Here is a 13,943-nt window from a genome sequence, read left to right on the forward strand (position 1 = left end):
TTTAAATATTTTTATAATATTTTTAAAAATAAATTTTCTTCCAAATAGTCTTACATTAAAAATAAATATTAAAAGCAGAAGATCATATATCATTTTAAATTGGTCGAAACAAGTTAAATGAGTCACTGTATTATTTGAGGGTCTAAATGAAAACTTCTAATAGATCTATATTAGAATTAATCTAACGGTATAGTTTTTGATTGTGGTGAATCTTAAATAGGATGGGTTTTCCCATTTTAACATCCCTGTACTCCGATGTAAAGAACATTATCATTTCATTATTTTGGTTTGACATTAGAAATTCGGTGGCTCATATAAATCTAACACCATCTTATGTTATTAAAGGTTTCGGACATTAGTAAATTAATAAAATGTAGCAATCAATAATGTGAGTTTATTATAGTATATATATACTCAGATACCAATTATAAAGTAATTTAAATTTAATTAAAATATATGGAAAATAACCCGGGCGTAGCCCGGGAAAATCTCTAGTAGACCTGAAAAGGAGATTAGGATCCGATTACAAACCACCTTACACAAAATTACAAAACACCTGATTTAATTTTGATTTTATATATATGCTATTACATTTTTATGTAAGTAAATTGACCGCTAAAGTCAGTCAAAATCATTTCTAGTTTCCTTATTATTTAGATATGAACTTGTATAAAAGTTAGAACCCTTAAAACTAGATAAAAAGCGTCTACAATATCAATGATAATATTAGTTTACCACAGTGGACACTATACATAAAGGGCATTGCCAAACATCCAGCATACAATTCAGCAAGATGTGGATAAATAAATTTTTACTTCACTATTGGTTTTACAAAATTAAACTAGAAACTAGATTTTGATCCGCGCTTGAGAAGCGCGGATTTTTTGGATTATATTATAATACAAAGTTTTATTATATCGAAAAATATATTTTTAACAGTTATATAATCTACGATTAGTTTATTTGATATTTTATATGTATACTTTTACGTAAGTTATTTTAGGCATGAGAATTATATCCGGATCAAAAAAACAAACCGAACCGACCCGGAAATATAGGTTTAGTTCAGGTCCAGAGAAGATAACCTATTGGGTTTTTTTTTGGACCCGCAGGTCTTTGTTTGAGTCCAGACCCGGTCATAAATATTTTGTGTTTATTAGGTATATTTGAATATTTCGAATATGTTTATGGCATAATGGATATTTTTTTTAGGTTTTTGGTTTACGATTATAGTTTTTGATTTCAGGTAAGTTTTCAAATTAAAAAAAAATTGGGTATTTGGATAAAATTTTGTGTATTTTCAGTTCAGTGTCAGATTTTGAATAAGATTTTGAATTTTTAGGTATTTGAATTTTTAGGTATTTGAATTTTTTGGGTATTTGTTTGGAGTTTCAAGTATTTTTGGTGTTTCAGATATTTTTCAGATTTTTTAGATATTTCGAATCTTTTTAGGATCCTAAATACCCGAACAGATGTTGACCCATTACGTCCATATCGGATCCAACAACCTTTTGATATAGATTTTTAACGTTATTGTGCAAAAACATGGTTGATGAAATATTTTTAGAAAACTCATTTTTAAATATGAAAATATCTATCAAAATATAAACGGTTGAAAGTTTAGTATGTAATATGAGATTTTAGTGGGAAAATTTATATATGATATGATTACGTTATTATAAAGGAAAGAGAAAGTTAAAATGTACACATATATGTCGTGTAACTTCTCTTGCTTTAAATTATATATTATATGATAAAAGTGATAATATAAAACATTAGTTTCAATGCTTTTACGATTAAAAGTCAAAATGGTAAATATAGTAATAGTAATGATTAAGATTTAGGAGTGGTATTTGAATAAATAAATGAATTGACTAAATTATTGTTAGAGAAATATATGGTAACATATTATTAGTCTAAGTTTAAGGTAAGACCAAAAAATAATGAATTAGATAAAAAAGTCCAAACAACTTTCATAGGTAAATTTTTTAAGACTCCTTCCCTTTTAATAGTATTGATATTTAATTGAACAAGACGAATAAAAATACCAGTAGCTGAAACATTCACAAAGTAAAGTGTAGTACTCTCTGTTCTAAGTCCCGAAATGATACTGGCTAGGCCTTGGCATTTGGGGTTCCAATCGAGTTTTGGTTTTGTCCAATCGGGTCTCGGTTTTTTGGGTTTATCAAAATCAGTCTCATTCGGATTATATGAAAGTTTGGTTCGGGACCGGTTCAGTTTCTATCGGATTCGGGTCGGAGTTGGTAAATCTTCAAAGAGCCGGTACAACCCGATGTACTTTCGGATTCGGGTCCCAATCGGTTCTTCGGTTTAAAAATACTTGATTTGTATCTACTTTATAACTAAAACATAAGTAAAATCGGTTCTTCGGTTTAAAGTACATGATTTGTACCTATTTTGTAACTAAAATATAAGTAAAATCGATTCAAAAATAAGAAAAGACATCAAACATGATCATTCAAAATCAAACGAAAAGTAAAAATAGTTATTGATAGAAAGAAAACCAAATAATGAAAGTACAAAACGTAAACAAAGTTCTCATAAAAAATGAGAAACATTATTAAATGAAAACAAAACCAAAATCTAAAAACTTCAAGATTCAACCGGCACCTTCAACCATCAACCATCAATCTTCATTTAATAGATAATTATTTTAAATGTTCAATAATATTTTAGTGTATTTTGGATACATATTAAGAATTTAGATCATGTTTAATACAAACTAGATTTTGATCCGCGCTTGAAAAACGCGGGTTTGTTTTTGTAATTAAATATATTGTAAACGAATTTCTATATAAGATAGTGTATAAGTTTGAGCACATTTATCCAAAACCACGGACCAAACCGTACCAAGCTGAAAAACCAAAATTAAATTGAATTGCATAAATAATATAGCAAATCATAAATCTATGACCAAAAAATTGAAACCGAACCGAGAACCAAATGAGTACCTGAATTTTTAAATAAAAATTATATATTTAAAAATATTAATTACATTCAATTTTTAAATAACCACATATCCTAAAAATACTATTTATAAACCGGATAACACGAAAACTTGAATTACCCGAATATTTTTATTTGGTTGATAAATAATTTAGTTATCCAAAAGTATAATTTATGTATATAATTATTTATTTCAAATATATATAACTATGTTTAATATAACACATAGTATCAAAACTATTTTCAAAATAATATTATGTTTTAAAATAAGTAGATTTTGTTCTAAAACACAATTCTACTGCTAACATGTTTTAAAGTATCGATATAGTGTTAATAAATAACAAAGTGTTTTCAAATTTTTAGAAGTTATCACTAACCGATTTATAATTGGTTAGACTAAATATCTAACAGAACCGAAGATAAATAGTCATTTTCTGAAAATATAACAGATGGAAAGATTGAACCGGTTTTATGTAGACCATAATCATATCTATGGATTTTTATAGAAACTGGTTTGGTATTAAAATAATACAACCAACTTGGAATATTAAGTTGTGACAAACATCGTTTAGTTTGTGAATGATAATGTTGAAGTGTTCATATATATAACATGGTTAATGAAATCAGTTTAGTTAATAAGGTTAGTATAAAATAATGGTTCATCTCTGTAAAAAGTATATTTTTTACAATGGATATTTTATTTTGTTTATAGTTTTCGAAGGTATTATCTATTAAATAAATCACAAGTAACCATATACTATATAAATATAGGGTGGACATTATTTAATATTAGTTCAAAATATTTATGATGGAATAATGCGTATATAGTAAACGTATAACTAGATAATTAGGTTAGTACCATTTTTTATGACTAATTTGCTTTTAATGAAGAATAATTAAGTTAGTAGTATGAGAAATAATAAGAATTCTAGTTAAATGAAATGGTCCAACTATAACTTGTTTTAAGTAGATTTTTTAGGACTCTTTTTTTTTTTAATAGTATTGATTCTTTTTGGTATTTTGAATGTTTCGGGTTCTATCGGATATCCATTTAGATTCGGGTTCGGTTCGGATAATACCCATAACTCGATATACCATAAAACAAGATTCATTCGGTATTTATACCAGATTCGGATCAGTTCAGATTTATTTTTATCGGATCGGATTCGGTTCGGATTTTCGGATTCAGTTTATTTGTTCAGCCCTAATACTGGCTTTCTCTTTTCGACAAATGGGGCAATTTAACAATTTTTCAAGAAACCAAATTGAAGTAAATAGTTGTTCACAACTAGTACGTTGACTCTGTGGAGGCAGCAGTAGCATCAATCATCTGCCATGAGTTCTTCAAGTGAGAACTCATCTGCATCGACTACCTCTCCGTCTTTACCATCCCAAGCTTCTGTCTTCACAATCTCCAGTGTTCCATCTATAGGCAAATTCCCTTTTCCTCCTTTCTGAGCTTCCTTCACGAACTCACTGATGACACAGAAGAGAAAAGGCCCATTGTCAGCTTGATACCAAACAAATACATAGACCATTGGTTTGTATTGGCTGTCTTGACTATAAGAGAGACCAAGATAACACTTACATGAGGTGTTTAACCTCAAAACCGCTTTTAAGTGGAGCATAAGCTCCTTTCTTTGCATTCAGAGCTACCATTGCTGGATAACCATATCCTCCAACTCCAACACGCTTCTCCAAATCAGGTTGCTTCCCAGCAGCCACCCACACAAAGCTGCAAAATACAATCAAAATCCAGCAAAACAAAACCACAAAATAAGCAAGACAACGTCCGGATGCTATAAAATCAAAACTCATGCCATTCCTATTAGTCTTGAACAGTAAATATCTGTTGATTAGAAAGATTCAAAGATTAACATAGGGCATCAACTTCCATCTATATCTAATTTCATTATCCAACAAATTGTTCCCAAAATCTAGTTTACTTTGATTATATTTCAAACTTTTGTTCAGCTTCTCCTTCCCACGTGACAGGATCAGAAACATAGTAACTGAGAGCTGGAATATGATGATAGTAGCTAGAAACAAAGATATAAGAGATTTGTTATTTAGGTTACCTGATAGGGTCCTTCTTAAACTTCTCTGCAACTGATAACAACATCTCCAGATACTTGTTCCTTCCTTCAGCTTTTGAGTCCAGAATGTCAGGTAAGAAAGAAACAAAGCAAATAGCAGCAGGACCACACTTCTCTTCCATGGCATCCTATACAACTCAGAACACAACGAGTGTCAATGGCTTAGGTTGGAGACAAGTACCATCAGAAAAGTATATTAAGGGAAACAGTTACAGATGTGAGCAGTACCGGCCCAGTTAGCTCAGTTACTTCAGCAGGTCCAGCATTGGCTTCAAGCTGTTCCAGAGCAAAAGATTCAATGGCTGATGCAGATCTAGCACCCTCGTAAGGCAATGGGCTGCTTTTGTCTGCTCCAAAGACCAAGATAGTGGGGAACCCTTTCACCTTGAATCTGCTTTGTATAGCCTGCAGTATGTAAAATGAAAACAAGCATATAGTTATACGAAGCAGACTAACATTCTGTAGGATATGTAATGACAAAATCACTTAACTAACAAAAAGAATATTGACAGAGGCCCCTCAACCTAAATGCTTATTTCAATTTACTGAGATACATAGTACATCTAAGAAGTCTAGCGATTATTACCTTGTCAGCATCACAATCGACATGACCTAGTTTGACCTTCCCCTTCAAATTCTTTGCAGCCTTTTTCCACTCAGGAGCTAGCTTTTTGCAATGTCCACACCTTGAAAAAAAAACGATGGTTTTCAGCTACAAATATCCCAAGGAAGGTTATTAGAGAACTGAACAGTTCCAAGAGACAATAAGCACTAATTACCAAGGTGCAAAGAATTCCACAATCCAGAGATCTTTGCTTTCAGTGACCAGCTCGTCAAAATTGCTAGAGTTTAGTTCCACAGAGGCACTAGGCTCGGACTTCTTCTCACTGGACCCTCCTCCAGTGGTTGTGCCAGTTGTTTTACCATCCAAACGATCTTTTAACAATGCCTTTATCTATGAAGCAAAAAAACATCACTACATATATTAATCTGAATGCAGGTTCAAGTGCTTCATGAAGAATACTATCTATGGAGATTTTCACCAACAATTACGGTTCTATACTAGTATTCATTAAACAAAACCTACAACAACATGGAAAAGGTTAGAGTAGCATCCAATCAAACATACTCATTCCATGGCCAGATCAGCAAGAAAGAGAGGGATTTTTCAAATATGATACATAGATTGAAGGATAGTTAGCATGATTCAATCATTCAACTACAAACTTAGCAGCATATAGTTTTAAGAGGACACCACCACAGTATAAACAACTAAGCTCTAGTTCACTGCAACTGGAACAACCACCACATCCATATTCTACATGCCCTTGAAGGGCTCAAAGTAACTATTAAAAATAACTCAGTAATCAAGAATCAGCAAGGGTGTGTGAGAGAGAAACCTGCTTGATAGCAAATTGAGAGATGGCTTTGGCGTCCCTAGCTCCTTGATAATCAATAGGAGGCTTCCCAGGAACAAACACTTTAATAGTTGGGAAACCCCGCACACCATAATCCTATAATAAAAATAAAAATTAATCACAAAGGATGCATAACTTGGTTAACAAAAAGAAAGTATCTTTCTTGTTGAGCAATCACACAAACCTGAGAGACGGACTTGTGAGCGTCAGCATCAATAGCAGCCACAGTAGCAATACCTTTCAAAGTAGTAGCAACCTTCTCCCAAGTTGGTGTTAAGGATTTACAGTGACCACACCATGGTGCAAAGAACTCTACCAAAACGACACCGTTTGAATTGATAACCTGTAATTAACCAAAACAACATCTTTAGGACTCACACACTACTACACTGCTAACAAACCAATAAAAGGACCTTAGACTTGAAATTAGAAGGAGTGAGCTGAAGCACGGGGGAAGAGGATCCGTAGAGAGCGTTGCTTAAATCGAAGGAGAACGCAAACACCAGAGAGAGAATCGTGAATACTCTTGTTTTGTTCATTTTTCTTTCCATCTTCATTCATTCGGCGAACGGGACATATAGTTGAAGAACTAAAAAACACTATACACGTGAATTTACGTGTAATAACCAATGATATTATTACACGTCACCACACTCTCCACTAATATTCTTATTAAAAAAGAAAAGGAAATAACAACGATGCACGTGCGAGAGACGGCGTCCCCACGTGTGGGGATGATATTGAGTGGGAGAGAAGCATCTCCTTCTTCTGATGAGCCAAGAAAACACCCTTGTGGTTGGTTGCTTTTAGATAGTTCTCGAGTCTTTTTTCACTTGGCTAAATATTTTCTTGAGGAAGGATGCAGCAAGCAAGAATTGATTCGATAAATGAGTCTAGTTCTTGGGACTAGTTTTACTATTTATCTTGTTTCGTTTTCTGTTTTCGTTTTGTTGTTCAAAACCCATACATACCACCAAAAAAAGGTTTCGTCCTATGTTGTTTTCATCCAAAATAAAAAAGAAAAAGAAACACCTTCAACCTCCACTCCTCTTCCACCAAAAAAATTAACAAAAAAAGGGCAAAGAGAGGGATAGATCATTGAGATCTTTAGAAGCCTGAGTGGGGGGAGGTCCAGCCATATTGTTGATGCTTTTCGTTGCTGTGATCATGAATCATGATCGTGGTGATGACAAGTCCTGCACTTGTTCCGGTTTCTCAGTCCCTGGCATTTCCTTCTTGACATCAGGCTTATCATTATGCATAGCCTTTGAGCCAGAGCGGCTTGGCGTTGGTGAGATCCTCTGATAATTGGATGGAACATGTGAAGGATAAGGATTAGGCAGAGACGAAGGCATGGGTAAGCCTGTAGGATATGGCAGCACCGAGTGGTCGAAGTTGCAGTTTGGTCCAAACTTACAGAATCCAAATGACTTGAAGCTACCACAAGCTGGTTGTCCCTGGAACAGCCAAACAAAAAAAAACAGAACAATGCTGGCTCAATACATGGTTCAAATCAAAACCAGACGATAGAGCAAAGGGACTTACAGGTCTCGCTGGGAGAACAAAAGGGTTCATGAAATTTGGTGGAGGCGGTGGTGGTGAAACTCTTACACTGACGTGAGTGTATTTGCAGTGGTCTCCATATTTACATGTCCCAGTGTTCATAAAAAACCGACATTGTTGTTGTTGTTCGGATCTTTCAGACAAATCAACACCATTCAATGTCACACCCATGTGCATTGGTGCACTAGAACCAGGGTAATAAACTTGATTCTTCACAACACCATACATGGAGTTAGATGCACCCTGCAACATAACAAAATGACATTAAGGGAAGTAGCCTTATCAATGATTTTGTAGCTTCAACTCAGACTTACCATGTAAGTGGCCCAGCTCTGAGGAGGCATGAGACCTTGAGAGGATGAAACCATCACATAGGACTGAGGAAGTTGCGGACGAGGCAAAGTTCCATAAGTAGGCACCATCGTTAATCCACCAGCATGATGTAAACCTGCAGAAGTAAAAGTAGGCATCCCATATGCAGCAGCAGTAGAGTGTCCATTATCAGGTTGAGGATGGTGGAATTTGCAAGCGACTCCGAATCTGCAAGTTCCAGTTCGCAGGTAATATGGACACGGCTTCTCACCCTGCAGACCAAACTCAAATAAGTCATCCATGTTCGACACAAAGAGAACGAGGATGAAATTACCTGACGCATTGGTAAGTTGAGAACATTGAACAAGACAGGTTCTGCTCCGTTCCTGTCCTTTGGGTGATGGTATTTACATGTTGAACCGTACTTACAAGCTCCTGTCTTGAGATAATACTGCAGACAAAAATGTTTTAAGAAAGCAAATAATACGGTTCATCTACTTGGCTAAGTATCTATCAAATCAAGGAAAGACTAAACCAGACATGAAGAATATGTTCTGCAGTTCAATGTAGATTCTTTTTACCAATAAGTTAATGCCTTTTTCCTAAATAGACAATAATATTAACCCTATCTAACTTTCAACTCGAGTTAATTAATGACTTACCAGACAAGAGGAATATGTCCTGTAATTAACTGTAGATTCTTGTTAAGTGAACTTGCAAACAAGAATAAGTTATGTTACAAATTTGCTAGATGGACTAGTTAGGATGCATCAGGCAAAACAAAGTTACCGACTTTTAACTCTCTATAATGCATTCATACAACAACCAATAAAAACCAAGAAAGTGCACCTCACAATCCGGCTGGCCAATCCTCTCCGGGAGCTCCTCGTTGTAGTACATAACCTGTTAAAGAGTTTAAAAGATGGTGAGCCAATGAGGAATAAGAAGCTACAACTTAGAAAAAGATGATCTTTCTTTCTTTCTTCCTCACCTGTGGAAGGTTAGTAGGATGATTAAAACGGCAAGTGCTTCCATAGCCACAGAGACCAGTTCTCAGATAGAACTGGCAATCTCTTTCACCGGGACGATCTGGATACGGATCAGGTTGCTCCACTCCGTTTCCATCATTAACTTTCATCTTCCTAAAAGCATCTAACAATCATAAAACAAAAAAAAAAACATCACATGGTAGTTAATGATGTCTGAACCAAAGAGAAACGTAAAGACAAAACTCATGTGGGTTCTTAAAGAGATCAACTTTCGAAATGCTACAGAAGTTTTAAAACCGAATATGGATCTCTCACGAGATTTAGAAACTTTACCTTCGATTTTTTGGGAAGATCGAACCGACCCAGTAGAGCTCTGAACATGGTGAGTGTCTGACATGAGTCGCATGTAAGAAAAAGGACAAAGTCACAGCAGTTTCTGGACAATGAAGGACGACGACGATCACGATGATTCAACAGCAAACAAAGACAGATTCGAAAGTTTCTTCCTTTTTTTTTTCTCTTTGCTCAGAATGTGAGATATTTTCTCAGAGGAGGAAGATAGTTTTATTTTCGGATCTTTCTTCCTCTCTCTCTCTCTCTCTCTCTCTGTTCTTTTTGGTCTTTGCCTTTTTTTTCTCTCCTGCGATGTCTGTGTGTTTTCAATGTGAACAGAGATAGAGAAAATTAAAATGAAAATTAAATTAAAGAGTGCCAAGTAATGAGTCTTTTGCCTCCCCTCGTGTACGGCTTAATAAATTCTGCATGTATGTTAAATGACAGTTTTATCCCTACTTCTGTTGATATGCCTTCAATGTGACGGTTCGATGTGAACCATCGTTTACTAGCTTTTCCTAGGTGGACCCTCCTTTTTAAGTTTTAGCCACTGGTTATCTCCACCATATTAATTACATAATCTATTTAAAAATTAGTTTACATTTCAAATTGTTTTCTTTTAATTGAAGATCTGAATCACAGATTACTTTTTAAGTTTTTAATTACATGATCTATTTAAATTTTAACAATTTAACATTACATTTTAAATTATTTTCTTTTAAATGAAGATCTGAATCACATATTACTTTATTTTAAGTTTTTAATTACATAATCTATTTAAATTTTAACAATTTAACATTACATTTTAAATTGTTTTCTTTTAAATGAAGATCTGAATCACATATTACTTTCTTTTAAGTTAAATTTTAAAATATAATGCTAAATTTTAAAATAGATTATGTAATTAATCTTTAAACATCAGATCAATAATTTTAATCTAATTATAAAAGTAAATTAGTATATCATGTTCTCTTTAATTTCTCATAATAAATACTCTATCTGTTTTATATTAAGTGTCATTTTAAATTTTATTTCATTATAAGTGTTGTTTGTTTTTAACACAAATATTTAATGTTTTTTCCAGTTTTTAACCTTACACTTAGTTTATTAATTAATAAAATCAAACAAAATATAGAGTATTAATAGGGATAAAACAGAAAATTTAATTATTTTTTAATTCGTATGGAAAATTTTAAATGATACTTATAATGAAACAGTATAAATATGTTACTCCTGCTTGCTATTACTTTATTGTTTCAAAAAAACAATAAGTAAATTAACCAACAAAAATAAAGGTGTAATAATTTGCTTTGGGACCAAGTCATAGGACAGTTAGACACCTCGGACATGTTTATTTTACTCCAAAAACCGAATTAGCAAATAGGGGTAAAACGGTCAGATAAAAAGCAAGTCTTCTGGCACAAGAAATCTTCTGCGTCGCAGTTTATAGTGGTCGGGACCCACAGGTTAGAAAAAGGGAGCAGGCAGCAGTAGTAATTAGAAAGTGTCAGATAGAAGGCGGGGGGTGGGAGGCTGCGATTGGGTGGTCACTGGAGCAGCGTAAGAGCTGTGAGCTTGAGACGCTGAAAATCCGCCACGTTGGCTTACGAGGAAGTTATCCTCTGCAGTGACGACCACACCCTGTTACTGTGTGTTGTTTTCCGTGAATTTGACGCATTATTCTTCTGTTCCACCGGTTTGACCATTCCAACGACTTTTCACACGTAAACATAGAGAAAAAAAAAAGTAAATGATTTCATTGACTCTTCTTTATTAGGTTCCTATGACTTCAAGTTTCCGCATTCATGCACTCTTTGCCAGAAGATAAAGCGTATGTATATGTGTGTATGGGTTTCACCTTTGGTCAGTCTCCTTTTTGCTCCAACAAGCCACTAAATGGTTGGACCTCGGATAATTTTGGACTTTGTTGTTGACTAGAAATGGATGTTGATTTACACTGGACTAAAGGTCCAATAAATTGGGATTTCAAAATAAAGCTCATTATTTTTGTTTACGTCTTGATGTTTCTAAAACATATGTACAAAGCTCTGATAGTCAAGTTAATCCTCCTATACATTAAAAGAGAAGTCACTTTAGTGATTTTTGCTGAGGTGACACTCATATAGAGCTTCTCAGGAAAAACGTTATAATTCTATTGGCTGGTTTTTTTGAATTTTTCATTTTCATTTATTTTAATCAATCGCTTATGTAGACAAGCCCAAAACTATTGTCGATTTCGTTAAGCCCATATATAGCTAGGGGATAATAATTATCGATTTAGTTTAGCCTTGGGTACCGGTTCGGGTTTGGGTCGGGTATTTCAGATTTTCGGGTATTTCAGTATAGAGGTATAGAACCCGTTCGGGTATTTCTATACTTCGGGTCGGGTTCGGGTATTTTTAGTTCGGATTCGGTTATTTCGGATCTGGTTCGGATATTTAGATTTTGAAAAAAAAATTAAAATTTTCATTTATCAAGTTTCTTATATTTAAAAATATAACTTTCAGTTAACTAATTTTTTATTTTTAATAGATTGAATAATTAATAGATTTGGACATAACATTTTAAAACTAAAAAGACATTAATTTAGTTATTTTTTTAAATTTCGGATGTAACTTTTTGTTAATTTTTTAAATAAAAAACTTGACATGCATTTTAAGTGAGTAGCAAATCAATTTTTTCGTAATTGTATGTATATCATATGAACTTAAAGTATGTGTAGTATCAATATAAATATTTTATATAAAATGAGAGATGTAAACTAAAAATATAAGGTTAATTATACATATGTTCGGTTATCTTCGGATATCCATTCGGGTTCGGGTATTATCCGTTTGGGTTCGGGTATCCAATCTCTCCTTATTCAATACCCGTTCGGGTATTTTGCTACTTCGGTTCGGATTTCAGTTCGGGTTTTTCGGATCGGGTTCGGGTGCCACTTCGGATATCGGGTAAAGTGCTCACCCCTAATAATTAGGTTGTTTGTTTTTAATAACTTACCTTTCTAATATGGATTACTTGCGCAAGTTGAAATCATTAAATATGCAAATAACTTATTGACAAAATTTATTTTTAATAACTTACATTTCTAATATAGATTACTTGCGCAAGTTGAAATCATTAAATATGCAAATCATTTATTCACAATATGGATTACTTGCGCAAGTTGAAATCATTAAATTTTATCGATTTAGTTTACCCTTGGGCAAGATTTAGAATTAAGACAAATATTAAAAACTTTCCTTATTATTCAAACGGTAAACTTGCGCATGTTGATATCATATTTATTATATTGTTTACAAAATATTTTAATGTTTCTAATTAGGTTGTCTGTTTTTAATAACTTACCTTTCTAATATGGATTACTTGCGCAAGTTAAAATCATATCATATGCAAATCATTTTTTGACAATACACATTTAATATCTTTCTTTAAACGATTTTATTATTTATTGTGTAAAATATTAAAATCATTAATATGAGAATAAATCGACTGTATATATATAGGAGACACCCAAAGTCTTAAAATACAAACATTCTCTTTTCATTCTTTAAAGTATTATTCACAAATCTCTCCTCTCATACTATTAAGGTATTACGACAAAGCTACTTGTGTGGTAAGAAAAATGTGTTTAGACGCAAAGGCTCATCATCTTTAGAACCCTGAACTCAACTCTTTGTGTCTTGTCTCCAAAAAGCATGTCTGATCTATCTTTTCCATGTGTTGAATACTGGTAACGACAATATGGTCTTCCTTTTTTTTATATTTAGACCAGGTCGTGAGAGTGATAGTGATCCAGAAAACCTTGATTGAACATGCTGAGAATCTTCGCCAAGTTAAAACAGTTCTTGAAGAGGTTCTTTAGTACTTTCTCTCTCTTTGTTGAATATTGTCCGGGAAAGTATTACATAGTATCATTTAGTAATACTATCTTATATCATTTTTTTTGTTGAATATACCATCTTATAAGTAAGCTAGCATTATGCATTTTTATTTAATTCATGAGGTCATTTTCTCACAGCAGAGAACCTTTTGGAATGGCACATGGAGGAAATTTCTCAGGGATATACAAGAAGGTTCAACTGAAGCCGCTGAAGTGGGATGGTGAAGGCGAAAAATAAAGACATGTAGAGGCTCTTATGATTCTTAAATATTCTTAAATACGGCGGTGTTCTAACTCACGCGGGTAGAAAACAGGTGTTTACATACTCTACCATTTAATTTGTCATTGTTATATATATATATATGTTTTCCAAATATGGAAG

The 13,943-nt window shown here is 33.3% G+C and overlaps 2 protein-coding genes across 2 annotated transcripts; both read right to left on the minus strand.

Moving 5' to 3' along the window:
- Positions 1 to 4,093: 4,093 nt before the first annotated feature.
- LOC103844188 (protein disulfide-isomerase like 2-2) lies at positions 4,094 to 7,117 on the minus strand. The gene is made up of 9 exons (XM_009120970.3): positions 6,895 to 7,117; positions 6,666 to 6,824; positions 6,464 to 6,577; positions 5,843 to 6,018; positions 5,650 to 5,749; positions 5,292 to 5,468; positions 5,046 to 5,191; positions 4,556 to 4,702; positions 4,094 to 4,443 (listed from the first exon to the last, which is right to left on the minus strand). Exons 1-9 carry the CDS (start codon positions 7,036 to 7,038, stop codon positions 4,290 to 4,292), a joined length of 1,317 nt encoding a protein of 438 aa, XP_009119218.1. The 5' UTR covers positions 7,039 to 7,117; the 3' UTR covers positions 4,094 to 4,289.
- A 243-nt stretch (positions 7,118 to 7,360) lies between these two features.
- On the minus strand, positions 7,361 to 10,005 carry LOC103844187 (zinc finger CCCH domain-containing protein 3). The gene is made up of 7 exons (XM_009120969.3): positions 9,679 to 10,005; positions 9,348 to 9,508; positions 9,206 to 9,259; positions 8,691 to 8,807; positions 8,359 to 8,628; positions 8,027 to 8,287; positions 7,361 to 7,938 (listed from the first exon to the last, which is right to left on the minus strand). Exons 1-7 carry the CDS (start codon positions 9,749 to 9,751, stop codon positions 7,654 to 7,656), a joined length of 1,221 nt encoding a protein of 406 aa, XP_009119217.1. The 5' UTR covers positions 9,752 to 10,005; the 3' UTR covers positions 7,361 to 7,653.
- Positions 10,006 to 13,943: the final 3,938 nt, after the last annotated feature.

The sequence above is a fragment of the Brassica rapa genome, chromosome A10 (assembly GCF_000309985.2).
Source record: "Brassica rapa cultivar Chiifu-401-42 chromosome A10, CAAS_Brap_v3.01, whole genome shotgun sequence".
NCBI classification, from domain to species: Eukaryota; Viridiplantae; Streptophyta; class Magnoliopsida; order Brassicales; family Brassicaceae; genus Brassica; species Brassica rapa.